Source organism: Pinus tabuliformis, chromosome 9, assembly GCF_031772625.1.
Source record: "Pinus tabuliformis cultivar Carrire ecotype Pingquan chromosome 9, CPIR1, whole genome shotgun sequence".
In the NCBI taxonomy this organism is placed as follows: Eukaryota; Viridiplantae; Streptophyta; class Pinopsida; order Pinales; family Pinaceae; genus Pinus; species Pinus tabuliformis.
This window is the reverse complement of record NC_142307.1, coordinates 1,047,123,089-1,047,137,737: the sequence shown is the minus strand read 5'-3', so window position 1 is coordinate 1,047,137,737 and position 14,649 is coordinate 1,047,123,089. Positions and strand designations below refer to the sequence as shown.

Sequence of the window (14,649 nt, the reverse complement as noted above, 5' to 3'; positions counted from 1 at the left end):
TTAGAACTATTTTAAGTCTAGTGGCAGCTGAAGATTTACATCTTGAGTGGTTAGATGTAAAGACAACCTTTCTCCATGGGGATTTGGAGTCAGAGATATATATGCAGCAACCACAAGGATATGAGGTAAAAGGGAAGGAGAAACTGGTGTGCAGGTTGAAGAAGAGCTTGTAAGGCTTAAAACAGGCTCCAAGGCAGTGGTATCTAAAATATGACAGGTTTATGTCTGAACAAGGTTATACTAGATTTCACTCTGATCATTTTGTTTATCTTAAAAGGAAAAATGATGGCAGCTATATTATATTGTTATTGTATGTAGATGACATGCTTGTTGTAGGTTCTAACATAGAGGAAATAAATGTGCTCAAAATAAAATTGGCGAACTCATTTGTAATGAAGGATTTGGGTGCTATAAAACAAATCCTTGGTATGAGAATAACTAGAGACATGAAGAATCGAAAATTAAAATTGTCTTAAAGCGAGTAAATAGAAAAGGTGTTGAAAAGGTTTAATATGCAGAATGCAAAACCAATTAGTATACCTTTGGCTAGCCATTTCAAATTAATTAAGGAGGAGTGTCCCAAGACTCAGGAAGAAATGACTCATATGTCTAAAGTTCCATATGCATCAACAATTGGAAGCTTAATGTATGCAATGGTGCACAAGGCCTGATATTGCACATGCAATGGGAGTTGTAAGCAGGTACATGAAAAATCCAAGAAAATAACATTAGATGGTAGTGAAGTGGATTCTCAGGTATTTGGGAGGTACCGCAAATCAAGAATTATGCTTTGGTGGTTCAAACATTTCTCTACGGGGATATCTTGATGCAGATATGGCGGGTTATAGAGATAACAGGAGGAGCACAATAGGGTATGTGTTTTCTATAGGTGGAACAACTGTTAGTTGGGTCTCAAAACTACAAGGTGTTGTTGCATTCTCAACAACGGAAGTAGAGTATGCTGCTGCTACAAAGGCTAGTAAAGAAATGATTTGGTTACAAAGGTTTCTGGATGAATTGGGTAAGAAGCAGGATTTGGGTAGGTTATACAGTGATAGCTAGAGTGCCATACATCTTGCAAAGAACTCTTCATTTCATTCCAAGACTAAACATATACAGCTCAAGTACCATTTCATATGGTCAGCATTAGAAGATGGACAATTAAAGCTGGAAAAGATACACATTAGCTAGAATCTTGCAGATATGTTAACAAAAGTTGTAACCATGGAGCACCTGAGAATCTGCTCAGTTTCAGTTAGTCTTCAAGTATGATGAAGAAGATGAGAAATGACTAGGTCTAAAGTGGAGTCATTGTCTAGCAAATGAAGTAGTAGTGGAGTTGCTATAATTATTCTCCAAGTGGGAGATTGTTGAGTGTGGAGCCTGATTATCTTCTTTATTTAGAGGTATTGCCACATTGGACCCCAATTCATAATGTGGTGGCAATTCCTCCTGTAAAATATATGCTGCAGGGGGGGTGGCTGCGACCTTTGTGAGCCCCCCCCTCTGGCGGGGGGATGGGGGCAACACCCTCGAAGCTGAAAATAGATGTAAAATTGACTTGTAAAATGTTGTAATTCCACAGTCAATTTGGGTCGTTCATTAGGCGGAGATTTGATAGTAGAATTTATGTTTAATTTAGGTTTTTTCCCTAGAAGGAAACCCCTCACTATATATGAGGTACTTGTATTGCGTCTATGTATATCTATATTCTGAGTGAGAAGGAGAGAGGAGATGGTGTGGGAGCGAAGAGGGAACTACAACGGATTTGTTGTAGGTTTTATCTCTTCAGTTTGTTGGATAATATAAAATGAAGGACTTACTGTTTCTCCGTGGACGTAACCCAAATTGGGTGAACCACGTATATCTGTGTCTCTCTTGTTTTATGTGTTCTTTGTGTTTCTATTTCTGCAATATATTGTATGTGTTCCATTGCTCTGTAATATACAATTTTCTAACTGGTGTGAGATAAAGGAGGACGAAAGAAGGAAAGAAAATCAAAGTTTTTGTAATCAATTTTGGGCTACTTCTCTCCACACGTGCGAATATTTCTATGGTTTAAATATTCTACAAAAAGGTCGAGTTACAGTCACATAAAAGTGTTAAAAGATTCATGTCAAAAAAGTCTATTTTGAAGTTTGAATTCACTAGGAAAGAAAGGGAGCCATAGTGAAGGCAAAGGAGGATAGATCTGTCAATTATCTCCTATCTCATGTAACCTAGGGTCTTTGAAGCTAGGGCCAAAATGTTGCAAAATTTGTAGGTAAGCCGAATTGGAGTAAGGAAGGACGAAGTTGTAGTGTTTCCGAGGTTGAAGTTGAAGTCAAGGAAGAAGACGCTTTGACTTAAGGGCAAGGGTGACTTGGTCTTAGAAGAATATTGGTAAAGGTTCTTGGTCTTGGAATTCATCACTTGAATATTCTATAATAGGAAGAGTTCATTTGGGTTTCCCTCTCAAGTTGGAGAGGTTTTGGACCTGATAGATCACCTAAATTTCGTGTCCTTTGTCTCAAGATCAAAATTAACATAATCAAGAGAAAGAAAGAAGCTAATAAAAGACTAAGTAAATTTGCATCACAAGCAGTTATCATTTCTAGAGAAATCAACTCATCCCTCTTCCCTAGATTTCTCAACATGGGATGAGAGCTAAGGTGACAAATCAAGGAAGGGAAACTTAATAGGGAACACTCAAGCATTCAAGGACTGAATTTCGAGAAGGGAATCAAAGCATCTATAATATAATCTCATATTCAAGTCATCTTGAATGCATGGCCTACATCATCTTCTTAGAAGTGTCAAAACCATAGATCGATCAAAGAAGAAGTCTACACTAGAAGTATTCTTGGGATCCTCTCTCAAGTCTTCATCGAGGAAAGAGACCACAAAAACCCTACCTATATTTAAGTTGAAGAGATCTCCAAATAAAAGTAAATTGAAGTCTTCTCATCCAAGAGAAGCAAGATCAAGGACATTGTCATCATCATCAAAGAATTCAAGGTGATCTCCCTCTCTTTGGAGTCAAGGATCACTCTTGAAGAAAAGCATCTTCATCAAGAAGAAGTTTTAAATTACCTATATCATCATCAAATTCAAGAAGGAAACAAGTTGAAGGAGCATCCTCACAAGTAAGTATATTTATGTCTACATCTGAATCTATCAAACTATCTTTTTGCAAGGAAAGCAACAAATTGGTTAGGGCTTCAATTTTTCTTGCATGGAAGAAGAGGACAAATTTGAAACTCATATAAAATGAGGTCATGGAACATGTTAAGGGCTCAATCACTAAACCTCCAAAGGAATATGATCAATCTCTTGCAAGGTATATGAAAGGGGAAGTAAGGGATCAAAGGATTCCCATAGAATCGATCAAGGATCCCCTCATTCCCTATGTATCTAAACTAGAAACATCAAAAGATATATATGACAAACTTGTCATATATATGACAAACTAGTATCTTAAGTAATCTCATTCTCCTTAGGACCCATTATCATAGTAGGTCGGCTCATAATGAGACCTCCTATCACTTAATTAAGTCGTTTATTTCTAAAACAAAATCTACAATTATGATTAACTTCAGATAGGTTACTTAATATGTGGGGAAGAAAATATAATCCTTAAGAGTGTGGGATGGCGTGACAAGTTTTTAATTACTATTCTTTACTGGTTGGTCGTGCTACCCGAAAGACTTATTAAAAAGATTCCTTGAGTTGTTCATGTCAGGGTTCTTTATGAAAGCCTATTAGAGTTTAGTAGGCATGGTCCACCGTAGGAGGTTTTTCACCGGTCCCTTCGAAGAGGAACTTGAAAATGTTTTCGGGATGATAGTTTGTTAAAATAGGAAAAAGTATTACATGTAACTTATAACAATACCCTTCACTGACATATTAATCCATAATTAAAGTCACTTTAAAATATGAGGCAGTAAGTGTAAAGTTCTTCTGACAAGTCTAACCATGAGAGTGCATAATAATAGACATTTCAAAAGCTGTGCTTTTAGGGAATCACAAGTTCAAGAGTGTTGTTATACATCTTTATTAATTATTCTCATATTACCCTACCCTATTTCTAAAAAGAGAAATATCACCTTTAAGTGTAGGCATACTTCCAATGAAGCCATGTGTGTAACAAAATGCTGATTATACTCACACTTAGTTTTAAAGAATAGACTTCAAGACATACCAAAGTGTGAGAAACCAATTGCTTCAATTGACATGGTATCAAGAATTTTTGAATGATGAGGAAATAAGGTGGGCTAATGACTGCTCGAAACCAGGATTCAATGGAATCCACATATTTATGATTCTCCAATTGATGCAAATCTTCCACAGATTGATGGTCAATCTCCTGGAGGCACAAAGAATCTGGTGAAGGACAAACGATAAATCCCTCAAGTTCAGGCTCAAATATTTGATTTTCAAATTGAAAAGAATGGTTGAGAGATTCTAGGGTTTTGAGCTTCAAAAACATTTTGATAACAAGTTCCAATGATTGATTGATCCTCTGGTGGTATTTGAATTATATCTTCCTTGGGTATATGTTATGCAGTAATGGGGGAAGTTTCAAAATTCATTCCCTTTCCCAACATGGAAGATGTGACATTTTGTTCAATAGTAGGAAGAATAGGTGTTTCAAACTATTGTGCAACATGATGGTTTCAATTAGGGTTTAAGTTATGGTTTGGGCTATGGCTTTTTTTAAGGCTTGGACTAAGATTTAGATTTGGATTGGAGTTAGGCTTTGAACTAGGTTTTGGATTAAGATTGGGGTTAGGTCTAGGGTATGGACTAGGGTTAGGGTATGGATTAGGGTTTGTGTTAGGACTAGGGTATGGATTAAGGCTAGGATAAGGGTTTGGACTAGGGTTAGGGTATGGACTAGGGTTTGGGTTAGGATATGGATCAAGGATAGGATAAGGTTGCATGTGCAACTAGGAACATGGAGGAGGATGACTTGATGATGAATTGGAAAGAAATTGTGATTGTTGTTGGTGCTGATATGATTGATTTTGCATGGGATATTTTCCTATAGAGAGGAATCCAAACCATTCTCGAGGTCATGGAGATATCTTGCTTGAGGATGAGGGCCAAGGAGAGGGCCATTGCGGCCATGAAGCAGGGTGTTAAATTGGAGGAGGATTAAAATTTTTCCATGAAACTGCAGGATTATGAACACGTTGGGGAGACTAATCAGGATAATAAACATTATTCCAAGTATCAAATGGTGATGGGTTTTAAGTTATACCTGGTAGTCGATTTGATTCCTTACTTGATTTCCTGAGTGCCTTTAGTAATCCTGGTAGTGCTGGGTAATATTCTGTTAGATGATCCTCTTTCCAAACGTCACAAACCTTTAGGCTACTGAGTGGAAAATTTCCAAAGTGTTTCTTTCTACAGTTGGCGCAAAAGATAAGAAATGTTTTGTCATCCTTCTTCTACTCTTCCTGCAAATCATCCAATTTTGAAATCAAAGATTTAATAATATAATTTTTATGTTCAAGAAAAATATTAATTTCTTCACTTGTTAATTCTTCATTATATGAATTTTATGTCTCTGTAGCAGCATAAAAACTCCTCATTTGAATGATTCCTCAAAATACCATTTTGATGTATTTAACAAGCCAACTGGCACATTTGTTAGTACATGAATAATGTGTGTATCTCTCTCTCTCTCTCTCTCTCTCTCTCTCTCTCTCTCTCTATATATATATATATATATATATATATATATATATATATAGATAGATAGATAGATATATAGATATATATAGATATGTAGGGGGGTTCTTACAACATGAGAGAAAATGATAAACCTTAAAGCAACGAAGATATGCAAGAAAGAAATAAATTCAAAGAACATAAAATTGCAAGAGAAACTAGGTGAAGGAAAAAAACCAAATGCATCAGGTCACCAAGGTCAATCCCCTAAGCGCCTCCTTGGCAACTGCAATATAGGGTCTATAAATGTACCAACATTTAATTATCAATCTGGATAGTTCGTGAAATTTGAGATGCAGCACTGGAAATGCCAGAGAGAGCCCCTCGAAACCTTCAAGACGAATTCTAGTCTATCTGGCACATTAATCTCGACAATAAATGAAATCTTGCACTAAATGATAATTCGAGATACATCAATCCAAACAATTAATATCATGCAAGAAATAAAAGGTAATCATGTATTGTTTAACAATGCAAAAGGAAATTCTAAGTATGAGCAAACAGAAGGGAAATCAAAACTGGAAACCAAGCAGTGCTGACACAATATCAAAAAGGCTATAAATGTTGGAATAAATTCATGAGAATTTCAAAAACCATTCTGCTTGCACTAATTCTACTGCATCTATCTCTGTGTAAAATTAACCTGAAAGAATTGGCAATATTTACTATGTAAATAAACTTATGGAAGAAATGGATTCAATATAGATTCTCTCGCCTTCCTTGTCCCTAGAAATAAATCTTCTAAAACTGTCCAGAAGTTTAAAGACAACTACAGTGGAAAATAAACATTATCATTTTTCAAACATGAGACAATTTCCTTTTCATAAATGTCGACTTTGCAACCATCATGGTTTAAAATGACATAAATATATATGCGATCTATGCTTCTGAGTAACATATGGTTTCTTGTAAGCATAGATTGAATAAATGCATTAATACCTTGAAAGCGTGAACACTCAAGTCAGTCTCAAGTTCTGGAATATAAATTAAATGGATCTGAATCAATTCAATGGTTTTAAGTTGCACATTACAGCTCATAAAAGTAGAGTTTCAATGCATAAGATGATCTTGTAAATTTAGATGTTGTGAAGGGACGCAATCCTTATTTGATATAAGGAAAGAATTCAAGTGCAAGAGAAATTTCTAATGCAGAAAATAAAATCAATGTTGCAGTCAAAAGGAAAACATTGATGTTTGATTAAATAACATCAGTTTGGAGGAGGAAAGAGTCTGAAAGTAATTAAATCCTACAATAAGAATTTCACACAACAAATAATTATTTAAATAAAATTTAATCTAAAAGATTCAGAGCGGTGTCGAGATGGTCTAGCGGCCAACCCAACCAGCTCGCACCCTCTATTAGTAACCTAGTTCACACAGGAATTAAGATCATTAGATGCAACAAACAAATAAATATAACACAGCAAGAAATGCTTCAATTAATATTTAAAATCAGTCTTTTACATTATGCAGACAAACACTTAACTCCAACAACTAGGAGAAGTGATCCATTGGTTATAACGACGTGATTCTACATTGAGACCAACTTCTCCTCCCTTCTATGCATTCCTTCCATTTCTGTGCATGCCTATTAATTGACTAACTCCTCCCTCTCCAGGTAGTCTCTTCAACTTATATATGGATCAAAATACAAATTAAGGCTTTTAACAGCTAATTGAAATACAAGAGGGGCAGATTGTGAATCTTAACAATTTTCCAGGAATAAAATGGAGTTTGTAACTAAATTTCAAAATAGGAATTATTTTTGGAAATTCGTTCCTCTTTTCCTATAATGATGTTGTGGGTGAACAAACTACTTCCTCAAATTTCTTGTTCAAATAACATTAATTTGCTCATAAAACTAGGATCGCCTGAAACATTTTATGATTCTAAAACTAACAACGATTACTCTGCATCATATGGCACAACGATGCATCATCACATTGGTTTTAAACCTTTGTCGTCATAGCAAGAGAGGATGATGGTAAAAATTCCCACATGTTTCTTTCTCACGCTGAAATGCATTATATCAGATAATTTGGCATTGTGGTCGAGTTGGAGTCCGATAATAGATTCAATCGCTTCCCTCTTTCATGGCACTGTGCTAGCCTAGAGCTTATTCCCCTTGTCGTGGCATCCATAATTTGATTGCACTTTCTGGGAGCCAAGCGTACTTTAGTTGTGAAGTAAGTTAACACTGTCCCACTCTCAATAAATCTTTGGTCCTTCGAAGAGAAACAATCTCCAATAAAACCACCAATGTTCTGTAGTGTCTACACTGAGTCATATTTCTTTCTTGTAAATCATTTTCCAAATTTGATGGAGTCTCTGACCGCTTCAAATTAGTTGGCTTTACCAAAGCATGACAAAGTGAGCATGTTGTCTCCCTTTCGAACCATTCTGAGACACACTCCTCACAAAATATATGTTTATAACATAATAATATGGGAGCATGCATTTTCTCCTCACAGATTGCGCACAAGTCTCCAGTAGCAAGAACCTCCTCTATAGTAGCATATGACCCATATCGGACTTCTTTGCGGGATAGTGCCTTCATTGTTGCAAAGAAAGATTTCACCTTCTCCACAATTGATGTCAGCTTAAAGGTACGGTACAACGCTATTGTGAGAGATGAAAACAGACTACCATATTCTTTGTTCAAGAAGAAGCAATACCAAACAAGTGTAGGAAGCAATACATGATAGAGTAACAGAATGTATTCAACCAAAGTCAACATTTGAACCTGCTTCCGATAGTTATGGCCTCAACTATTCTTATATATATGTGAAAAGACCACATTTCAAAACCATTGCAACTTGTCGCACCATTGTATCATTGACCAAAATGATGAATAGTGCATGCCAAAAGGGTGGTATTGTATTTGGAGGAAGCATAACAAGTGGATATAGTAGATCATCTCTTTTATACCATGAATAAAGTCCAACCACATGTAACACAAAAACCAATATGATGTCGATTAGAACTGAAAATGAGTATAGTCGAGAGACTCTTCAGAGTGTAGGAAGCCCACTATAACTGGTGCAGGAATCCCAATTGGTACAAGAAATTGTTGCATGGTACAAGAATCTATTGCATGGTGTAGGAATCTGCTACACTATCCAAGAAGGTAAATGTAGGACCAAAGCCTGTATAAAGGCATGATCGAACCAATTTTAAACCTAAAACATACAAACATTTATTAATAATGTTTTAATCCTCATGAAACAAGGGAAGTAACAAATATTCTAAAAAATAATCATTTAGCCAAACAACAACATGAGAGACCGAGTAAGAATAGGACAAAATGGAGGCCCAACACAACCCCCTGGTTCTTGTACTAGCATAAACTTATACTAGTATGCAAGAACCAACCTACAGAAGGCTACAACCTTTACTCGTTCTCTAGCTCCTACTGGAAGGAAGTTCCAACCCCTTGATCTAATCACCAGCTACTACTGGTAGGAAGCTTAAACTTCCTCACTGGAGTCTCCAACCCTCAGCATTGTCCATGGAACATGTTTCATCAAATTTTTAGACTGGATCCACCTTCTTCAACACATCATTACTTGTAGGCCATGTTTCATCAAATTTTCACACTAGAAGCATTAACAACACTTAAGCTTAATATCAAAAATTAAACTTTAACTCATCACTGCAACACTGTCATTTATCTCTAACACAACTGAATCAATCAATCATTGAAACCCAATCATCAATCACTGAAACTCAATCATTAATATCTAACGTAACTGAAACCCAAATCATTAATATTTGAATCAATCGCTAAATGAAACTTCTGTCACAATTGAATCAATCATTGAAAACCCAATCAACCAACACTTAATAAAAATTCAACCAATTAGCTAGAACAGTCATATCACTGTAACCAGTACATAGAATTGAACCCAGAACAATGCACAAACAACCAGATCCAAATTCAACCTCAAAAATCATATGTCAGAATGTATATGTTACTTCAATGAGGACAATTTGTGTGGATACACTACTTTCTGTAACTCAACCTGCGTACACTTCTAAAGATATTGAATCATACAAATTTTGAACCAAAACTATAACTGTTTCTAATCAGCAAGTAATATTAACACTATTCATAACCTCATTGAGCTTCATCATTCAATCAAATCTAGTTCAGACATGCTCATTTAACCCAGATCAATCAAGAGGACATCATTGACAAACAACAAAGAAGTAGCAGCATTGATCAGATTGATCAGTCATTTACGAAAACAAACCCTTCTTACTCAATCAAACAGTTAGCTAGACTCAATCTCATTATATGATTAGTTTAACTTCAGATCTAATGAAGACATCATTGACAAACCACAGTGAAACAACAACACTGATAAGATAGCTTACTCATTTCTGAACAACAAGACCTTCCTATGCATATGCTACTTGGAAGTGCTAAATCCACATGTATACACGCCTTCACCGAGGCGAACCTGCATATAGATCTACAAATAATGACTTATAACTTCGCAGCTTTTTAAGACTTAAGATATACCCATATCATAGCATTTAAAAGATAAAACATGTGTTAGGACTCACATCTAGCCTATCCATTATCAGATCATATAATGATAAGTCATTTCAGGTCTCATAATCCTGATCAAGCATTGTATCCAAGGGTGCACAAGATGTTTCAGATATATATCATAACCATAGCCCTTCCAACACAAAATATACTTCAGATAGAAGTATTCATGAAAAAACCCTTTCACTTGCAAATTTATCCCTTTGGTCTTCTCCTCCTTACATACTTAGAAACTTTACCAATACCATGCACTAAAACAACACCTAGAACCTATGGTGTTCTTAGACGGGATCAAGTAACCATTATTACGCTCAATATTATGGGCTAATACCATGGTATGGACCCTTCATATTCTTTAACGTTAATTTTCCATCCCATATGCACTTTTCCTTTTGTGAAACTACATTCATACACATACGTGCCTTTTATTTTGTGTACCCATGTGTATATTCAACTTGGACTATGCTAAACATCATATACAACTTAAAACATTCTTTTTCCTCAATTTCTTGATTCTGATCTGATTCCTCTGAATTGTCATGCATTCTGTCATATCTGTAAACACATCATGTTAACTTTCAACCTTATCATTCTTCTGAACTGATTCCATTTCATCAAATAGGTTGTCATCAAGGACAACTCATTAGGTAGGCTTCTATCAAGGACAACACTAACAATCTCCCTATATCAAAATTCTAATTCTGAGATGTAAACCTTTGATCATCATTTTGTTCCATCATTCTATTTTTCTGAGTCATTACTTTGTTACCTATGAATTGACCTGTTATAATGTGAGTTGTCATCATACATCAATTTGTCATTTATGAACTGACTTGAAAATACATTTGGTTATCATATATGCGGGCTTCCATCAAGGGCAACACATGGACCATAATACCAACACAGAGATATGGTCTAAGGAAGTTATGCTTCTTGAATGCTCTTGAAATCTTCTTCAAACATGTCAACATGGAATTTTTTGCTATAAATTTTGTTTTGGGAATTTTTGAACCTTGAAACTAGGAGGATGTAGTTAGACTATTGTTATATATTTATGTTTCAAACTGCGTACATTTTTTCACTATAGTTTCATAGATATGCTTTAAGGAATTTAGGCTTCCTTAATTCTCTCAAAATCTTCTTCAAATATGTTAGCTAGCGAGTTTTGCTATAAATTTTGTTCTAAGATGTTTTGGATTGTGAAACTTGGAGGGTATAGATAGAATATTGTCATCTACCTATGTTTAAAATTACATGTGTTGGTTCACTATAATTTCATAGATACGCTATAGAGAATTGAGGCTTCTTGAATGCTTCTAAAATATTATTCAAATATGCAAACTGTTTATTTTCTATATATATTTCTCTCTAATGTTTCAGAATCTAAAATAGAGAGGAGACAAAGAAGAGATCCCAAGTTACTTCTGATAGAAATTTTAGACCTTGTCTTACTATAATTTCATAGATATGATATGAGGAATATAATGTTCCTAAATTCTCTTGAAACATGCTTCAAATAGGTTAGCTTGACATTTTTTCTATCTTTCCTTTTGAGATGTTTCATTTTGTAAAATTTGGATGAGAAAAAAAATAGATGTCAAGGCACATATGATCTCTCTCTCTCTCTCGCGCTCGCTCTCTCTCTCTCAAGAAAATTATTGGGTATTCATTTGTAGGTTACCACATTCAAAACATATTATTGTCCCTTCATAGGTAGGTCGTCTCATTCACACATGAAGTTAATTTATGATGTTAAGGAACTAGTACAAAATTTTTGGCATGGAAATAATAGGGCTTCATCCAATAAAAAATATGTGCTAAAATAAAAAAATGTCGTGAAGACCACTAACCCCACCTTAAGCACTTCCTTGACATGACACAAATAGAACTCTATGAGAGATTCAAGAGAGAGCCCATGGAATTGAACCTGTACCAAAGATCTTTTGAGAAATACAAAACTTGGTATGTTAGAACATGCATAGATCGTAACACATGTTGTAAATACCATGCAAAAATAGATTATTTGTATGACACATATGTACACATTCATCATGTTTTTCATTGTGACATTGTGTAGGATTTCTCATCCAAACTACCACATTTTTCATCAAGAGAATTTATTCATAGCATCACACATCCAAGGCTGAAGAAAAAATGATATTATGCAAAATCTTGTTCAGATGGGACATGCTCTAGGTGCAATGGATTTGGATCATTAAGTTGGTGCATTCGTAAAAATAAGGAGCACATATTTTGGAGGGTGATAGTAAACAAAGATTCAAATATGTTACCTATGAACTAGATAGTGGTAAAGAAAGAAAATAGACTACATTGTTGAAGTCCTAGCTAAGTTAACATCACATTATTTCTTATCGCATTTTCAAATTCAACATATATGTTTTTTATGATGAACTTATATTTGTGGCATTAGGCATGAGTATTTGATTTCATGAAATAATTTTTTTATAAAAATTGGAACATTTACTCAACATGTGCATGTAGCATGATGGCAAGATGAACAATTTAGAATATGTAAGGAAACCTTTCCCCTAGGTACTACAACCTGCAAAAAATAGGTTGAGATCCAAACCCAATATTATCATTATGTTGACGAGGAAAAATGCACCACCAATGGTAAAGGGATCTTCCCACTGCAAAGTCTCATTTATACCTCACACTGTTTGGGATATGAGTCTCATTCGATATGTGGGCTCAGCTACCACCAATTTGTTTCTTTTTCTTGGGTTTTGAGTGAAGAAATGTTAATTCGAGGTGAGTGTGAAATACTCGAAGAGTGAGGATGAATCAACCCACAAATTATAAACTTGCAATACAACATACAAGATCGTAATAGCACAACAATAAGAGTACTAAGTATATCTTAAGAGAAATTAGTTAGCAAAAACCATATAGGACATACAAGAGTAAAAGAGTACTAAAACTTAATTGTAAAGTATTTCACAACTAACAACTAGTGCTATGCATGGAATGAAAGAGAAAGATTCAACAAACATATGTGAAATAATCCACGAATTAGTTCACTGACATACAACTCATGTGAAAGCAAACATCCACACACAATAGAAGTGAAAGATGGCCATTACAACTACCATGAAAGTGGATCAGAATCTATGCCAAGAGTGAAGAGCTTAAAGGTTCACGATCTCCTCTCTCCATTGTGTGCCATGGTAACACCCTCCACCCTGATCTTCTCTCCCCAGCATGTGCAATGGTAACATGCTCCCCCCCTGAGATACGATCCTCAACACCCGTTGTAGATTATGTGAACTCTGCAGGCTCAGACTCCAGCGATGACTGACGACTTGACCTAATGATCAGTGATGATTTCAGCAAGCTATGACTCCAGTGATGACCATCTTTCTCATGTTTTGGACAGAGACAATGATGACAACTGACCCTCTTCCTTTGTGATGTAATGATCCCCTTTCCACGCCATAGGAACTACTGAGACGACATTATTGGTCATGAAGACTGTGTAGGGACAAATTAATCAACTAGCAGAGGCTTGACCCTCCTTTTTTTTCAAAAAAAAAATAAAAAGAAAAACATAACATCTTGATTAATAAAATGTTTATATAGTAGATGGAAAAATACCAGTCTTCTACATTTTGCATACATCCATGTACCTTACAATAAACATATAATAAAATTCTCAATACCCTGCATTCAAAAATTTTAGATTCCTCAAAACCAAAAAAAAAAGTAAAACTTCCAACATCTACAGGAAGACAGGAACATGAAGGCCAAAATATACCCTAGCTCAGAACTCAAAGGATCATCGAGCACATATAAAGCCATCCAAAATTATTTCAAATTCCACCATGCCAAAACAGAGGAGAAGTCCATGTTTAGACAGGGCATCCGTCATCCCATTTTGTTCCCTATATACATGAACAAAGGATATTTCCTCATAAGAATGAATGATCTGCATGATTTGTGCCATCCAATGGTGTAAGGGGTGGGGATGGGGCGGGCGGGGGGTGGGGGCGGGATCTAGAGGGAACTTTGTCCCAACACCCACTCAATGATAGATTTCGAATCCCTAATTGTCTTGATAGATTAAATCTCCAACCATTTCACACATTTCAGGATCCCCCAAAGAGCTACAATTTTAGCCCTTATGTTTATACCCTCCCTCACCATGATATTAAAAATGATATTCCATTTCATGACTGAGCTTGATGAGTGCCCCACACCCACAGTTGCCACCTTTCTCAGCCCCATCAAAAAAACCCATTGGGAAAGAATCTCCCATATATTTGAAGGAGGCATCTCACTTGGAGAGTCGAGGCATCCATGGACCAATCTCTAAAAAATTCACAATGATGTTAAGACATTTGACAACAATGAGAGGGACT

General features: G+C 35.6%; 1 protein-coding gene across 1 annotated transcript in view; it reads right to left on the bottom strand.

Moving 5' to 3' along the window:
- Positions 1–7,906: 7,906 nt before the first annotated feature.
- LOC149152295 (uncharacterized) overlaps positions 7,907–14,649 on the bottom strand; it is a 51,112-nt gene continuing 44,369 nt past the window's right edge. Inside the window, 2 exon segments of the mRNA XM_089443438.1 lie at positions 7,907–8,494; positions 8,496–8,698. Coding sequence (XP_089299564.1) covers positions 7,907–8,494; positions 8,496–8,698 — 791 coding nt within the window.